The sequence below is a fragment of the Lepisma saccharinum genome, chromosome 25 (assembly GCF_977018435.1).
Source record: "Lepisma saccharinum chromosome 25, izLepSacc3.1, whole genome shotgun sequence".
NCBI lineage: Eukaryota > Metazoa > Arthropoda > Insecta > Zygentoma > Lepismatidae > Lepisma > Lepisma saccharinum.
In genome coordinates, this window is record NC_139253.1 from 30,133,518 (window position 1) to 30,148,695 (window position 15,178).

At 37.4% G+C, this 15,178-nt stretch overlaps 1 protein-coding gene across 1 annotated transcript in view; it reads right to left on the reverse strand.

Moving 5' to 3' along the window:
- tei (irregular chiasm C-roughest protein teiresias) overlaps nucleotides 1–15,178 on the reverse strand; it is a 703,385-nt gene that overhangs the window by 90,690 nt on the left and 597,517 nt on the right. The window contains exon 6 of the mRNA XM_083111536.1: nucleotides 14,323–14,601. Coding sequence (XP_082967662.1) covers nucleotides 14,323–14,601 — 279 coding nt within the window. The remainder of the gene's footprint in view (nucleotides 1–14,322; nucleotides 14,602–15,178) is intronic.

Genomic DNA, 15,178 nt, shown 5'->3' on the forward strand with positions numbered 1-15,178 from the left:
CAACTTAGAAATCACATCTTGAAATTTAAATTTAAAATAACTCGAAAACAGTAAGCACTAATCATTATGTTTCCAATAGGTTGTAGAGTACATTTAATTTTTTATCAAATGTCATTAAAATTTTCGAAATAGGGTAAAAACTAAGCCAGCAAATCAAGTTTCTCAAAAAATAAAAAAATTGTCTATATTTTCGAAACTTGAGGGGGTGGAATCGATTTTATTTGCTAGTCGTATAGTTTTTGTCAAATCCTATCCAACAAACCTAAAATCATCATCCTAGGTCAATTAGGAACCAAGAAAATCAATATCTTGGAAAACATCTTAAGACAAATATCTTAAGAAAATTTTCTTGACAGACCGGAAGTAACATCTTGACAGACCGGAAGTCGACTTTCTTAAAGATTAAGACAAATATCTTAAGATGTTTTCCAAGACATTGATTTTCTTGGTTCCTATGGGGCCTAGAATCACGCAACTTTGGATTATGTATATACCGTTGTTTTTTCCTACATATTCACTAGGGCTCGAAAGTGCGGTAGTTGTGTTGTTGCCTTGTAATCAAGAGGTCCTAGGTTCGAACCCGATAAAAGTACATAGTGGTTCGGGTCCTATTTTAAAAAAACTGTAGGCCTAGTTCCGATTAGTTTTACTGTGCATATGTGAATATAGGAAAGTACAATGCAAAGTCAGCAATGTGTGATGCGGTCAGCACCAAATATTTTAATTTTATATGTATATTTAAGTTTCATGCATAAACATGGCAGTTTTCCTATATGCTTTTATGGTATGGTGCTATGCACGGAGGAGCACTTTATTTAAGCATATTTAACTTCTCTTTCCATCTCTCAATCTATTCATATTTGACACGGCCATTGCAAGTCGGCCATTTTGTTTACGTAGCAATTAGGCTTAAAAAAACTGACACACTCATTGCAAGTCGACCATTTTGTTTACGTAGCAATTACGTTAAAAAACTTTAAACCACATTATTGTTATTTTTTGTGAATGCTTGTCGTGATAAAAAAAACATAATTAGATATATTTTATTTAATTTTATGTTTAATATCTTTTCTGTGTATAAAACTAAATAATAATAAAATTCGAAACACTATGTACTTCCACTAAATATCAAACGCACAAAAAAAAAACAGGCTAACACACGCAAAATTATACTGGTCTGCCAGACGCCAGAGCCTCGTTACTCTGATGTACATATGCCTGATGTATATAGTAATATGTAATAAATATATATATAAAAAAGCAAGAAAAAAAGAAGAGAGATACATGCAACACACTTAAAACTTGTATACTTTCTCTCTCTTCTTTTTTGCGTGCAACACTACCTATTTATATAACACAAAGCCAACTTATCCAAGCTAACAAACAAATTTACTCACGTTAGTTAATTTCAATCACAATCACAATTTTCTTCTTGCAGCTCACAATCACAATTTTCTTCTTGCAGCTCACAATGTTCTCCTTGCAGCTCACAGAGTAGAATGATGCTTTATTAGTCAGAATAGAAGAAGCTCGCTTGTGTGATCTCCCGTTACATGCCTGCCTCCTGCCCCACTCCCCCTAGTTGTTATAAAATAGCGACGGAAGTGTGTACATGTTTCTTTTCTCCGTCTTTTTTTTTGGTTTATGAATAGAAGCAGGAAACTTGGTTCTGGCAGCATCAGTGATGGGTAATATGAAAATCTGTGACGGTCTAATGTTAATGCCCTCAAGCTTCTAGTTTTATTAGTCGAGGAGTAATATGTAGGTTAACAACGTGGACTAGTAGAAATCTGCTCTGTCGGCATGAAATTCCATCATTATTGTTAGCTTTTAAAAAAAAACAGGAAGTACATCCGCCACTGTGAATAGCCAGAAATGCTGCCCCTCCCAGTCATCCATCTCTCTTACAATAGCGTGTGTGTGTTGTGTTGCGCTGTCCCCACACCTAGTCGTCGAATCGACGGGTTCCCGATTTTCATCATGTAGTTCCTTTTTCATTCAATAGATGGCAGAGGTTGTATGATCTTTCAAATCTATGACGTGTATGTTTGTGCTGCTAAGTTTTTCATACCATTTCAAGCGTGTTTTGTTCAGTAATTTCTCATGTAAACAAATCTTCATTTGTTACGTCTTGCAAACACGTTGCATAAGAATATTGTAGATGATTCTGCGATTGAAAAGTTGCTTTTCGATAGCGATGAAAAAGAAAATATGGATTTTGGCATTTTATGTTAGTGAAATTGAAGAATGTAGTGAAAATGAGGAAGAGGTGGCTGTGGCAGGAAAAATATAAAAAGTTGAGGAATGGAAATGGAATGCAACGATGTGTGTGATCAAATTTATTAGGTGAGTTTCTAATTATCTTTCAAGTAAACTGCATATGTGCATACTTATTACTATACTTCCACTTCAATATATAAAATTTTCACGTAAATTGCTTGGATAGTTTAAACAATATTTGACATCTTGTCTTGCTGTGCAACCTTCACGGGAGATAGCCAAATTTAAATGGTATTTCATGGCAAAAAAAATTGGCATTTAAATGTTAAGCGGATGGGTTCTCGTAATCCCCGTCAAAAACTACAGTAACATCATAATATCATATTGCACAGAAGAGGGAGGACATCGCTCGTTACTGTTGCCAGCCATAAATCTCTCTCTCTCTTCATCTTACAGCAAAGTTGGCATCTCTATTTTTTTTAGTTGTAAGTAAATTGCCAACACACTCTAGTTAATAATGCTACATATTATACGCGCACACGCACACACATACTATATTACCATCCATCCATCTTTCTCTTTTACGGCAGTGCCGGCTCTCTTTGTTTAGTATATGCAGGTTGGCAAAAATTGCTTTATGCACTGTAAAGCAAACCTCAAGCAAGTTGCCAGCCCCTTGCTTGAGGCTAGGTTAGACAAAAAAAAGCTGTAGGTGGGCTGTCGGTTGTTTAACTCTTCCCTCTCTCTTCTCTCTCTTTTTTGTAAAAGGCTATGGCAAAAATACCAGTAGGTTGGCAACCTTGCTTTATGCACTAAGGCAAGTCTTAAGTAAACTTGCCAGCTCTTTGCTTTAGGCTAGGTTAGACCTGGTTAGGTTAGGTTGGGTTAGGTTAGGTTAGGTTAGGTTAGGTTAGGTTAGGTTAGGTTAGGTTAGGGTGGGTGTTGGCAGCTGTCGGTTGTTTAACTCTTCCCTATCTCTCTCCTCTCTCTCTCTCCTCTCTCTCTCCTCTCTCTTTTTTTCTTGTAAAAGGCTATGGCAAAAATACCAGTGGGTTGGCAACCTTGCTTTATGCGCTGTAACGCAAGTCTCAAGCAACGTTGCCAGCTCCTTGCTTTATGCACTGTAACGCAAGTCTCAAGCAACGTTGCCAGCTTCTTGCTTTAGGCTAGGTTAGACCAAAAAAACAACCTTGGTGATTTTTTCGAGTAAAATATTGGCAACACTGCAAGAAAATAGGACTTGTGCCTTACAAGAGCAAACCATTAAGGCGAGCCTCAAGCAAGATTGCCAGCTCCTTGCTTTAGGCTAGGTTAGACCCAAAAAAAAACCTTGGTGATTTTTTCGAGTAAGCAGCTGGCAACACTGCCAGAAAATGAGGCTCATGCCTTACGAGAGAAATCCATTAAGGCGAGCCTCACCGAGCCTCATTTTCTGACGTTGAACCGGGTTTATTGCCCTTCTCTCAGTGGACAAGCTTGTTAACTTCACCAGCACATTTTGCTTATATTGGTTAATATTTTAGGATATTGGCAATATGAATACGAATTGAATGTACAATAGATATCAATTAATCAAAGTAATACAGGTATTTAATAAAGGTATAGAAGAAGACATTTTCTCCACCAGTCATTCTTTTACACAACAGCTAGAGAGTGATGCAACCTTTAACATTGGTTTACGCCAATGCAGTAAGTGATAGTAGACCCTCAATATTCAAAGTGGAAAACAAAACACTCCAATCTTCTCAATGCAAGACGGTCGCAGCATCCCTTTATTATAAGTAAGCGGAAGCATTGTTAAGGTATCTGGAGGAGCCGATTTAATCCTAAGATTCTATCTAAGTTCTTGCGAGATGTGTTTCAAGTGCAGTACATTATCTTCACTTTTTGCTCTCAAAATTCTTTAACTAGAAACATGGCAGTAATTAAATTCGAAGTACATGACATAACAAGACTCGTGACATATTCGAGTGATATGCAATTTTAAACAGACATTGTTAATGCACAGTAATTACGGTGTCTGTATATGTGCATATACATATGATTGATTGATTGACCCGGACTCGAAAGAATGAAAGTCATACTCATGTCATTAATTACTAATTAGCTGTAATATGTCACATGAAGTACAAGGTGATGTGTCATATACAAGGGCCCAAACCCCAACTATTGGTTTACCAAATATTTTGCAATAATATTACGGGGAAAAATAGTTTCCCAATTTCATGACTGTGGTTCCCTCCGCAATCTTATAAAAATATATAAGATATCTAAAATGAAAGCAAGCATAGTGATAACGTCGTTTCTTTGTAATCAACGGGAGGACACGGATTCGATACCCGGTGGAGACGCATACTGATTCGGATCCTACTTTTTAAAACTTTAGATCCATTCCCGATTTGATTTCCTGTGCTGGACCTTAGAGGTAACATGGACCAAGCTACCGTTTACAATCAAAGTATGTATCATTACTTAATTGTATCCTGTTTAATAATAATAATAGTAATAATAAATAATAATAATAACTCTTAGAAAATGTATCTTGATAGAGACTGAAAATTCAACCATAGTCTCATTCTTCACACACACACACATCCATGGTGTACCATCTTTCAACACTATAGAAGCGTTTAAATTGATCCTTACCACATGTTATTTTGGATCCATTACTCCGACTCATGAATAATGTAGGAAAATAGGTTGGAACTTCACATGACTAACAGTTGGTCCAACGCGAGGAGTAGATCAATATAGATGCAAAATTAACATCCGTTAAACCATAGCATATGCCAAGAGAGTGCGGTCTCTTCATCGGAGCAGAAGAAGGCGTTGAACGGTTTGGGGATTCTAACGAGTTGCATTTCGTCGATATATCAATGGAACCTGGCAACGTCCACCCTCTCCTCCTTAATCAATCCGATGGCTAAACTCTCCATTCGCTTTGCTGTGCTTAGAGAGGGTTTTTATTGGCTTCGTTTCCGTGTAACCTTAGCGATCCATCAATGTCTCCAACTTGTTAAACCCTCTCCGATTCTCTAGTTGGTCGCTTTCTCTTCTTCTTCCGAAATCCATCAAAATATTTTTTTTCCTTTGCTTCTTCCATTGCGTCGTCTACTTCTCAAAACAACCGAAGGGGGAGGATGTGGCTGTCCCTTTAGAATTTTCGACTCCGCAAGACCAAATGTACCGATCCGTCTTCGGTTGACAATGCTCTATGTCTTCTAAGCTACGGAGCATGCATACGAAACGCAGAAGGCAATCAAGTGAATTGGGATGAAGATGTCCTCCTGAATTTCTAAACGTTCCGCCAAGACATGGCCATTTCCAATCGTCACATGGTTATATCATTTTACTGCAAATAGTATTAATGGATTCATTCATGATGTGGTGGTATTCGTGGTTACGAAGCGTGTTCCTTTGAATTTGATTTTTGTTATTTACCTTTTTGGTTAATCACGATGATGAGGATGAGGGATGATATGGTGAAATTGAATACACACAAAAAAGAACACTCATGCCCAGGCTGGGATTTTAACGCAAGCTCTCTGTAGGCTTACCATACATCCGGGATTAGCCCGGACAGCACTGGTTTTTTAGTGTTGTCCGGGATTGCAAAATGTCCAGGGTTTTGAGAATCTGAACATGAAAATTGCTACCGGTATTGAATATTCACGACCAGAATATATGACCGGCAAGGATCGTTTATACCTTTTCTTTCTTCGAGATATCGACTTCCGAGCGGTTCCGTTCCGTACTTCCGTGAGCGTCTTGGTGGTCTTGCAAGCGTGTGAAGTAACTCGTCTACACGTTTTTGATAATTATAAGTATTTACAAAGGCTTTGCATTTGGCAATGGGCAAAAGAAAGTGTGTATTTAACGTTAACAAAAAAGTATTATCCCATAGCAGCACAAGGTTGCTTAGTTTGTTGCCTGCAATAGAAAGAATTCTTGCAATTTTTGATGGGCTAAACTCATACTTCCTGTCTTGTGACAAACGCCCAAAATTATTATTTGATTTTTTTTTTTAAATCCAGAAAGTGAATTGTATTTGTAATTTTTACATGGTTTTCTACAGTTATTTACGAGTAATAATGTAGTTTTGAAAGTGGAAGCTAATTCTATCACAGCAACGGAAGCATTTCAGACATATTCTCAATTAATTTGTCAACTTAAGCAAAGAAAAACCCATAAATTTATACCATCTTCTGCCAAAGCATTGCTATGCACTCGAAAAGAAAATAATGATGTTCAGGAACAAAAATTATTCTCAAGCATAGACAATTTTCATAATTCTAGTATCCAATACTTAGAGTTGTGGAGAAATAATAATAATAATTAATAACATTAATAATGTTCCAATAAAATGTTAAGGCTTTTAAGTAATTTCAATTTATTTTTGTAAAGAACCCTGAAATTCAGCAGTAATGAGTTGATCGCAAATATGTCCTGGCTTGGACCCAAAAAAATATGGTAAGCCTAGCTCCCTGGCGCCGTAGCAACCTCCATCGCTGAGGTTGGCTCATGTTCCTTTGATTTGGGAACGAAATTTGAATAGATTAATCAGTATTAAATTCCAAATAACGAAATTAGAGAGGAGGCATTCCATGAGAAAGTTCCCCGGAATCTCAATTTTTTAAAAATTAAATGCAATGCTGTAACTTGATCCTATCTTGGAGGGTTGTTAAAGTTTCAGGAACCAATAAATTCTAATGGGTTTTAATGGGTTTCGCTGCAGGACCGAAACCTATTTTCTCTCACAATTCGGTCCAAGTTGCGTATTGTTACATTCAAAGAAGGTTCCTGGACCGTATTTAAATTGTTCCTGAAGAAAGGTTCCTAGACCGAATTTAAATTGATGAGGGAAAAAGGTTCCTGGACCGAATTGAAATTCTTCCGGAAAAAAATTCCTGGACCGAATTAAAATTCATTCTGGAAAAAATGTTCCTGGACCGAACTGATTGAAATTCACCTGGATAAAAGGTTCCTGGACGGTATTTAAATTCATTCAGAAAAAAGGGTTCCTGGACCGAATTGAAATATGTTACAGATAAAATGGTTATTTACGGTCCAGAACTCATTATCTACTGGCCCGAAATTGAATTTATTTAAAATTTCTGGACCTTCAACAACCCTGCTATCTTGTGAGGGAACAATCTAGAATTGTCATTTGCATAAAAATTCAAGTAATTTACATAATTAAGTTAGAAGGTAAAAGGTATTTTATATATTGTTCGTTTAATTTAACTTTTTGATTTACTTGTGTTTCGAATTGTCTCCCACCCGTGGCATCAAAGAACAATTAATTTCTCCTTTAACCGTTCCATTTCCCCCTCAACTTCACTACAATATTTGATGATCAATAACGTTCTCTCTTTGTCTTAAATAAATTATTTTTCATCATGTGCCAATTAACAGAAATTAAAATAAACTTCTTATAAAGTGATGAGGCAGTGTTTCGTCTGTCCCACCTGTGACACATAATAGTTACAAATCTGGGAAAGCATTTTAAGGGTAGTTATGTTTAATCCAAAGTATTAAGTTTCATATTTCATTGCACAGAAACTGCAAGAAAAATGTGGCTTAACTATCAGTAGAATAGTCACTTTAATATAAAGATGGTAGTCCGCGTGTCCGACACGTGTCAATGGAATGCCCCAAACTGGAAGAACACAACTGAGTAAGGTAAAGAAGTAAAAGGATAACTGATTGATTTGATTTATTTTACTTCGCTTTTCTGCCACTTATAACTAATCGCGAACTCGAGGTCCGAGGATGAATGGAGATAATATGAAATTGATGAAAGGGCAATCACAAACACGCATGGACAGCACACACCACAAGCTTCACAGAGGATTAACCTAGTTTTGAGTTCAGGCGCCAGAGCCTCGTTAGTCTACAAAATGCAGTTCAGGGTGGAAGAGAGGGTTGACATTTGTGTGTCTTTAGAAAGGGCCACCTCGAGTAAAATGAAAAACTGGCATTCGAAGTCATTGTGGAAACTTTTGAGGTGTCAGATTAACTCTATAGCCATCTGTTGTGCATTTCGCCGTACAATCCGCGGTAAACATAATAATAAGCAAAACCTTTCTCGTCCATATCGTCAGAATCAATGGAGCTGAAGAAGACATAGATGCAAAGAACTGCATATTACGTTGAATTAGATCAAATATAATTGATTTATTTAATTAAATAATAACATTGTAATTTATCCGTCTTGGATCTGGTTCTTTTTTCAATCCCATAAGAAAGAATAGTATGTTAATGACGTTAAATATTGCTTAAAATGTTTTATGTTTTTTGTTTTTTCAGCACGACATTGTGTCCCAACAGAAAAAGTAACTTTATTTACTCATCATAGCAACCATTTAACCGTAAACTAAGATGTAAAGCAATACTTTGGTTGTGCTTTTAAAGGGCATAAGTATTAAATACGAATTATTGCGTTCAATTTATGAGAATATATATATTTCATATTTCTTATTAGCATGGACATTTGCTACTATAGGTCTCTAAGAATGGCAGAAATTGGAATGTTAACTATGTATTTTCACTTACGGGCATTAATCACACAGTATTCCACCATAATGGTTTGTACCCGTAAATAGAATGGGAGTATTTTTCTTTTCTGTTTATATTCGTTGGATTCCAAGAGGCCTGTAACATGGGCTTCCTTTATGAGACTACATTATGGTTCAGATCTAAAGGATAGATTTTAGTTTGATAAGATTACCAGAATATCAATCCCCTCTTATGAGGATGTTTCGAGCTCTTGTTAGTTTGGTGAGCTAAGTTACATAATGTTATTCTGCTACTTTTCATCGAATGGATGGAAAGTTATGTGTAGTCCATTAGACAAGAACCTTCATCACGTTGAAATATATATTAAAAGAAAATGTTAGTTTATCATGCAAAAAATCATCTACAAGATTTTGGCTACAATAAAACTCTACACACAGAAAACTAAATGCATCATATCGATTTACACCAGAATGCATCGATTGATGCACTAAAGTGTGTTTTATGGCTTCTTCAGAGAATCAGATTCACATTTGATGCATTTGGGTGCATTTTTGTATGTCGTGAAAGAAACACAAAAGTGCATCATTTGATTCAAGTGAGGATTCCTTTCAGTCGAGATGCACTTCAATGCATCAGTTGATGCGTTTTCGTGCACCTTGATGCGTTTTGATGCACCTTCCTGCATCTTTCTTGATGATGCACTTAAACTCTGTAGCTCAGACCAAACGTTTAAGTGCATGATCCAAAAATATGCAGGAAGGTGCATCAAGGAACATCAACTGATGCATTGAAGTTCATCTCGACTGAAAAGAATCCTCACTTGAATCAAATGATGCACTTTGGTGTTTCTTTCACAACACACTAAAATGCCCCCAAATGCATTAAATGTGAATCTGATTCTCTGAAGAAGCCATAAAACACACTTTAGCGCATCAATCGATGCATTCTGGTGTATCAATCGATATGATGCATTTAGTTTTCTGTGTGTACGCTTGAAGCATTTTAAAATGTTATTCAAAATTATTAATAATAAACTAAAAAAAATAATGTTTAATTTAGTATTGTTATGCAAAATCACTAAAATGAATAAACAGCAGTTCGTTTCCGAACTCAGAGAGATGAAGAAAATATAGTGTAAAGGCAATAAGACAAAACATAACTTTCTGATATTTCACAGCATAATTATTCAAAGAGATGAAAAATAAATATTAGTATAATAAAACTTGCTTCTTTTTTGGGATGTAATACGGGGAATTATAATCAGTTTCAGTCGTGAACAGTACAAATTGGATCTTAGGGTAAAAAAGTAATGCAATTAGTCGTAACATTCAGTTCAAGGACGGTGTACAAGACTTATAATTTGTTTTCGCGTCAAATATTGCCTTTCCGGGAAATAGTATAGACCTTTTGCTTTTATGATCTCATCTCCTTTAACCACTAATTGCTCTCTACCTCATCCACTCCAAACTTCCTCTTTCTGTGTTTGAGAGGTGAGGCGGCCTCAATGCCTTCTGTAGTGTTTTCCTCTGTTCCACGTCTAAAGTTTATTTTTCGAATTTTTCGCAGTATCTATCTACAATTTTGAACAGAGAGAGAATTATTTTTCGAAAACGAAATATCACTTTAATGTAACTGTATCGCGATTGAGTTTAATAATTTCAACGTTACGAACTTCATTCCAGAATAGATCGAATCTGTGAATTCTCAACCTAAATTTGATTTTGTTTTTTGTCATAGAGTTTTACACACAAGACTTCATCAATTTCTCATTAAAAAACAACAACATAGAATCCTTGTTCACCTACGCATATTTTCATATTTTCCAATAGTCAGTAAATACGTGAACACCTATATGCAAAACTGGCTTCCTCAATGGAGCAGTGGTAGCGTCGTCGCCTTGTAATCAAAGGGTCTCGGATTCGAAACTCGGTGGAGGCACGTAGTGGTTCGGATCCCACTTTTAACTGTACGTTCAGTCCCGTTTAGCCTTACTGTGCATAAAGTGGACCTTAAAACACGAAATCAATCAATCAACCAATATGTAAATAATAGTCTTTCAATTACGCTTGCGACATCCTTTGCTGTAGGAAAATCTTTCTATACGTCTGCCTGCGGTAAGTACGTGCTGTTTCAATACTGGATATTCATTCACCCTAAAAAAAATTCTAGGTTTCAAACTTACAGAGGGTACAAAATCCCTAAGTTCTCTACTGATGCAAGCAGTCATCTTTGAAGGAAGAACCAAAGACGGTAGAGAACAAGACGCCTCAACCGGTCTCGAGAAGTATCGTATGTAATTGTCTAGTAGTTCAGCAGCAGCCCAACAGATGTCTCTATTTTAGACGTCCTTTTCTTTTATCGTTCAAATACTTTACTAAAAATATGTGGAAAGAACGGATGAATGAACTAAGTTTTGTTATTATTGTAAGACATTTGTTTCTGTTTTGAAAAAGGTTTGAAGCACAAAAAACGTGAAACGTTAATTGTCAATCTGCCGTGCCTGTTAACATACGTACGGCGTAAGGTCAGCTATCCTTTCGCAGAAGCGTGACCCGACTCTCTCGTAGACGCCACTTTGAAGAAAGTGATATAAGCCAAACACACTTACAAGATTGTAGCCAATCAGAAGCAGCCTCACTTGTACTGCTTAAAAGTAATTTCGCTTTGGTATATGTGGTATTAGAATCGAGGTGTCTTGTTCTCTCCATTGTCTTTGGTGACAACATTTTGTAGCTCACGTAAGTAGTGATGCAGCCTTCCGTATGTTTTGAAAATAACATATTATGCTACAATAAATTTGTGCTGTGTACAATCAGTTCTCCGGGCCTCCCCGATGGCGTAGTGGTGGAGTCGTCGCCTTGTAATCCAGTCCCAATTAGCCTTACTGTGCATAAAGTGGACTTAAAACACCAAATCAATCAATACAATCAGTTCTACCATTCAAGCTTTCCATTAGCTCACCCCCGTATTTCCTTACAATATGCACAATAAAAATTTATACTGTAATTATCATGCACTTTTAATCTAGTAACGTACAACATAAGCTGATAGAATGGATCATTTTATAAATTAATGTTACCTTTATACTATGTAAGAAGTCTTTACGTGGGGTTTCTATCGCTAAAGAAAGTATTAACATATAAAACTACTTTTCATATAGATTAAAAGGTGATTTAACTTTAGAACTCTTTCCATCAAAAAGGATTTAAATAAGTACTGAGGCTATTAAAAGAGGGGAGAAAATTGAAAGCCTGAATGTGGTCAAATTGGGGATTCAGTTCAGCTAAACGCATTATGCTTCCATTTTTCAGAAATGATGAGTCGCTTTGAAATTTCTCTGTCAGTTAATAGGTTATTTACCAGTCCTTAGAGCGTTGTAGATGAAGAGTTAAAACTTCTCTTTCCCTCTCATAGAAGAAAGTTTTCTCCTACTTATCCTTCCCAAAGTAGTTTCCATTCAAAGGAGAAGCGCTATCTGCGAAGGGAAGGGATGTATCGGGCTTCATCTTCCTGGAAATGCATTCAAACCAAATTCATGTGACATGGAATACCCTTGGGGCATTTCATGTCGAGGGTGGAACACGCAGACTACATGTTTGATATTCAACTGATAGTTAAGCAACATTTGTCTTATAGTATCTGTGCAATGAAATATGAAACTTAACACTGTTGATTAAACATAACTACCCTTAATATACTTTCCCAAATTTGTAGCTACAAGTGAACAATTTTGTGTCACGGGTGGGACAGACAAAACACTGCTTCTTTACTTAATAAGAAATTTGTTTTAATTTCTGTGAATTTTTAAAAGATGAAAAATGTTTCAGACAAAGAGAGAAGGAAATTGACCTTTGAATATTCTAGTCCAGGAACCCATAAATTCTAATGGGTTCTATTGGCTTCCGCTGCAGGACCACACAATTTTTTCTCGCACAATTTAAATTCCGTCCAAGTTGCGTGTTGTTTTATTGAAAATACGGTTTCTTGACCGTATTTAAATTGATCCAGAAAAAAGGTTCCTGGACCGTATTTAAATTGATCCGGAAATAGGTCCCTGGACCTAATTGAAATACTTTACAGATTAAAAGGTTCTTTACGGTCCATTTCTCTCCTTGACCGGAATTGAATTTATAATTCCTGGACCTTTAACAACCCTGCTAGAGCCCAACACGTATATTTCTGCCGTGCGATGCGCGACACAACTCAAGAAGCAGTGTTGCTATTGGAGCAGATAGAAAAATCGCTGCAGTGCGCCGATGCACAGCTGTTACCTACAACAAGAAAATTAGAGAATTCAGGTCTATCTAACGTTGAGTTTTAAACGTCATGAATTATACCAGGACTAGGATTAATATGTACTAACAAGTGGCTTTGTATGTAGCTACATACATCATATGGACTAAAAATTCGCAAAATATGGACTAACACATACGTAAAATTACCAAAAATGTTGCATTAATGCACTGGTGTCGTGCTAACTGTTCACTCCCAAAACCCGTATACACTGGTACGGAACTGCAACTCCAGATAATACACGATCGACACTACCACTGCTTTGAGAACTAATAACATGCGAACGTGTTATACCGCGACAATTGGACCACAACACTCCTCCTCAAGCAGTATTATTGCCTCTCTGTGATCGGCGACAGTCGGTTGCCTTTGTTGTACATTTACAAACAATGCCGGCTTCCACAACAATAACAAGTACATATACTGCCACTGTACAATAAGCTGCGCGGTTTTATTTGTTTTTTTTTTTTTACTTGTCGCCCATCAAAGCATGGCAATTTTAACACAGAAAACAATATGCATCGCATTAAGCAGCAAAAATGACAGCCTCCTCTATGCAATTTCTACAAGAACACGTGCCGCAGCCAAGAGTTGAAATGCTCATGGAGCCACATAATTTATTTCTTTTGAACAATTCCAAAATTATGAAATATGAACAATTTGTGAATTTCCCGAGCTTGGCCTTGCAAGGTTCTTGATTCCAACTTTGACAGAACTGGAGGCATTATGGAATTTAATGTTCATTAACAAACACACACTTTCACATACACACACGCAATACACGCACACAACGTCAAACCGGTCAAATACTTAGTATGAAATAAAAATATGGTGCTTCGAATCCAACAAAACTCACCGTCACTTTAACTGCCTTTCTCCTTCCGTGGCAGAAATAGTGCTTCATTATTACAGTTGGCAACACTAGTTACTAGCTAGCCAATGAACATGCATTGCATAAAAGAAGCAACCACTTCGTCATGCTATATTGCCACATTACCGTCCCTGCCGAACGGTGTGAACCGCGAGCTGGAGAGCTATTCAATTGTTTACAATGATGTTTGCGCGAGTGTGGCCAGGAATTGAATGACAATATGGCAACAATGGCGAAGGTTGGCGAGCAGCGTAGAACACGTTATGCTAAGAGAGAGGGAGACGAAACGAAAATTGATATGTGCGCAACGGCAAAGATATGTGTGATGCACTCTACTTGCATTAACAATGTTTTGCAACGTCAAGCTCATACAAAGTACAGAAGATATAGAACCTAACGGCTCGATTTGAAAAGCTTACCTGTGACCACGACGTCCACATTATGCGTCTCCGCTCGCCTCTCCTCAAGGCCCACCCTGTTCTTCGCAATGCAGCGATACGTCCCAGCTTCCTGGTAGAGGATCTTGTCCAAAGCGAGTTCTGGTCCCGAACCGACGGTCTCCAGGCGACCTCCTTTCGCGACGCGGTCCCAGCAGAGCGCTGGAGGGGGCTTTCCGTCCGCCCCGCACATCAGCTGCACAGAATCGCCCAGCTTCACTTCCACCTCGCGCGGGGGCTGCTGGGTAATCTCTGCTTCGTCTGCAATATAAAAACATGGATTATACGTTAATATATATTTTTTTCATTTTACTGGATCTACTATAACCCTTCTCTATTCTTATGGCGGGCGCTCTACATGTTGGCAACGAAGTGGGGAGCGGGGAATACGCAATAGACCAACCAGACAACAGCGGTGGCGCCTAGAGTTAAGACGTCACGGGAGGAGATGCTGCGCGTACCTCGTTCTACATGCTGCTGTGTTTTTCATCACGCTGGATTGGTCGCTTCCCCGTTCCCCCACTTCCCTTGCCAGCATGTAGAGCGGCCGCCGTAAGACCAGACAGGAGCCATACCTATGTCTCTATAGTTTCAGGTCTGGTGGTGACATTTGGGTATGACACAGTGTTAACATTTAAGACTACTGATTTCCAAGCGGAATGCAACCGTTTTTATTTAAATATGAATATTTAATCATGCATAAGGGTAGATAGTTACTGTTGCGTCACGATAAATATATTTTTTTAAAAACTAAATCATTAAACTTATATTAATTCTTGAGGCATTTTTGCGAAGCTCGTGAAAGACCAAAAACCGGAAAAGCATAAGTTGGTATCGG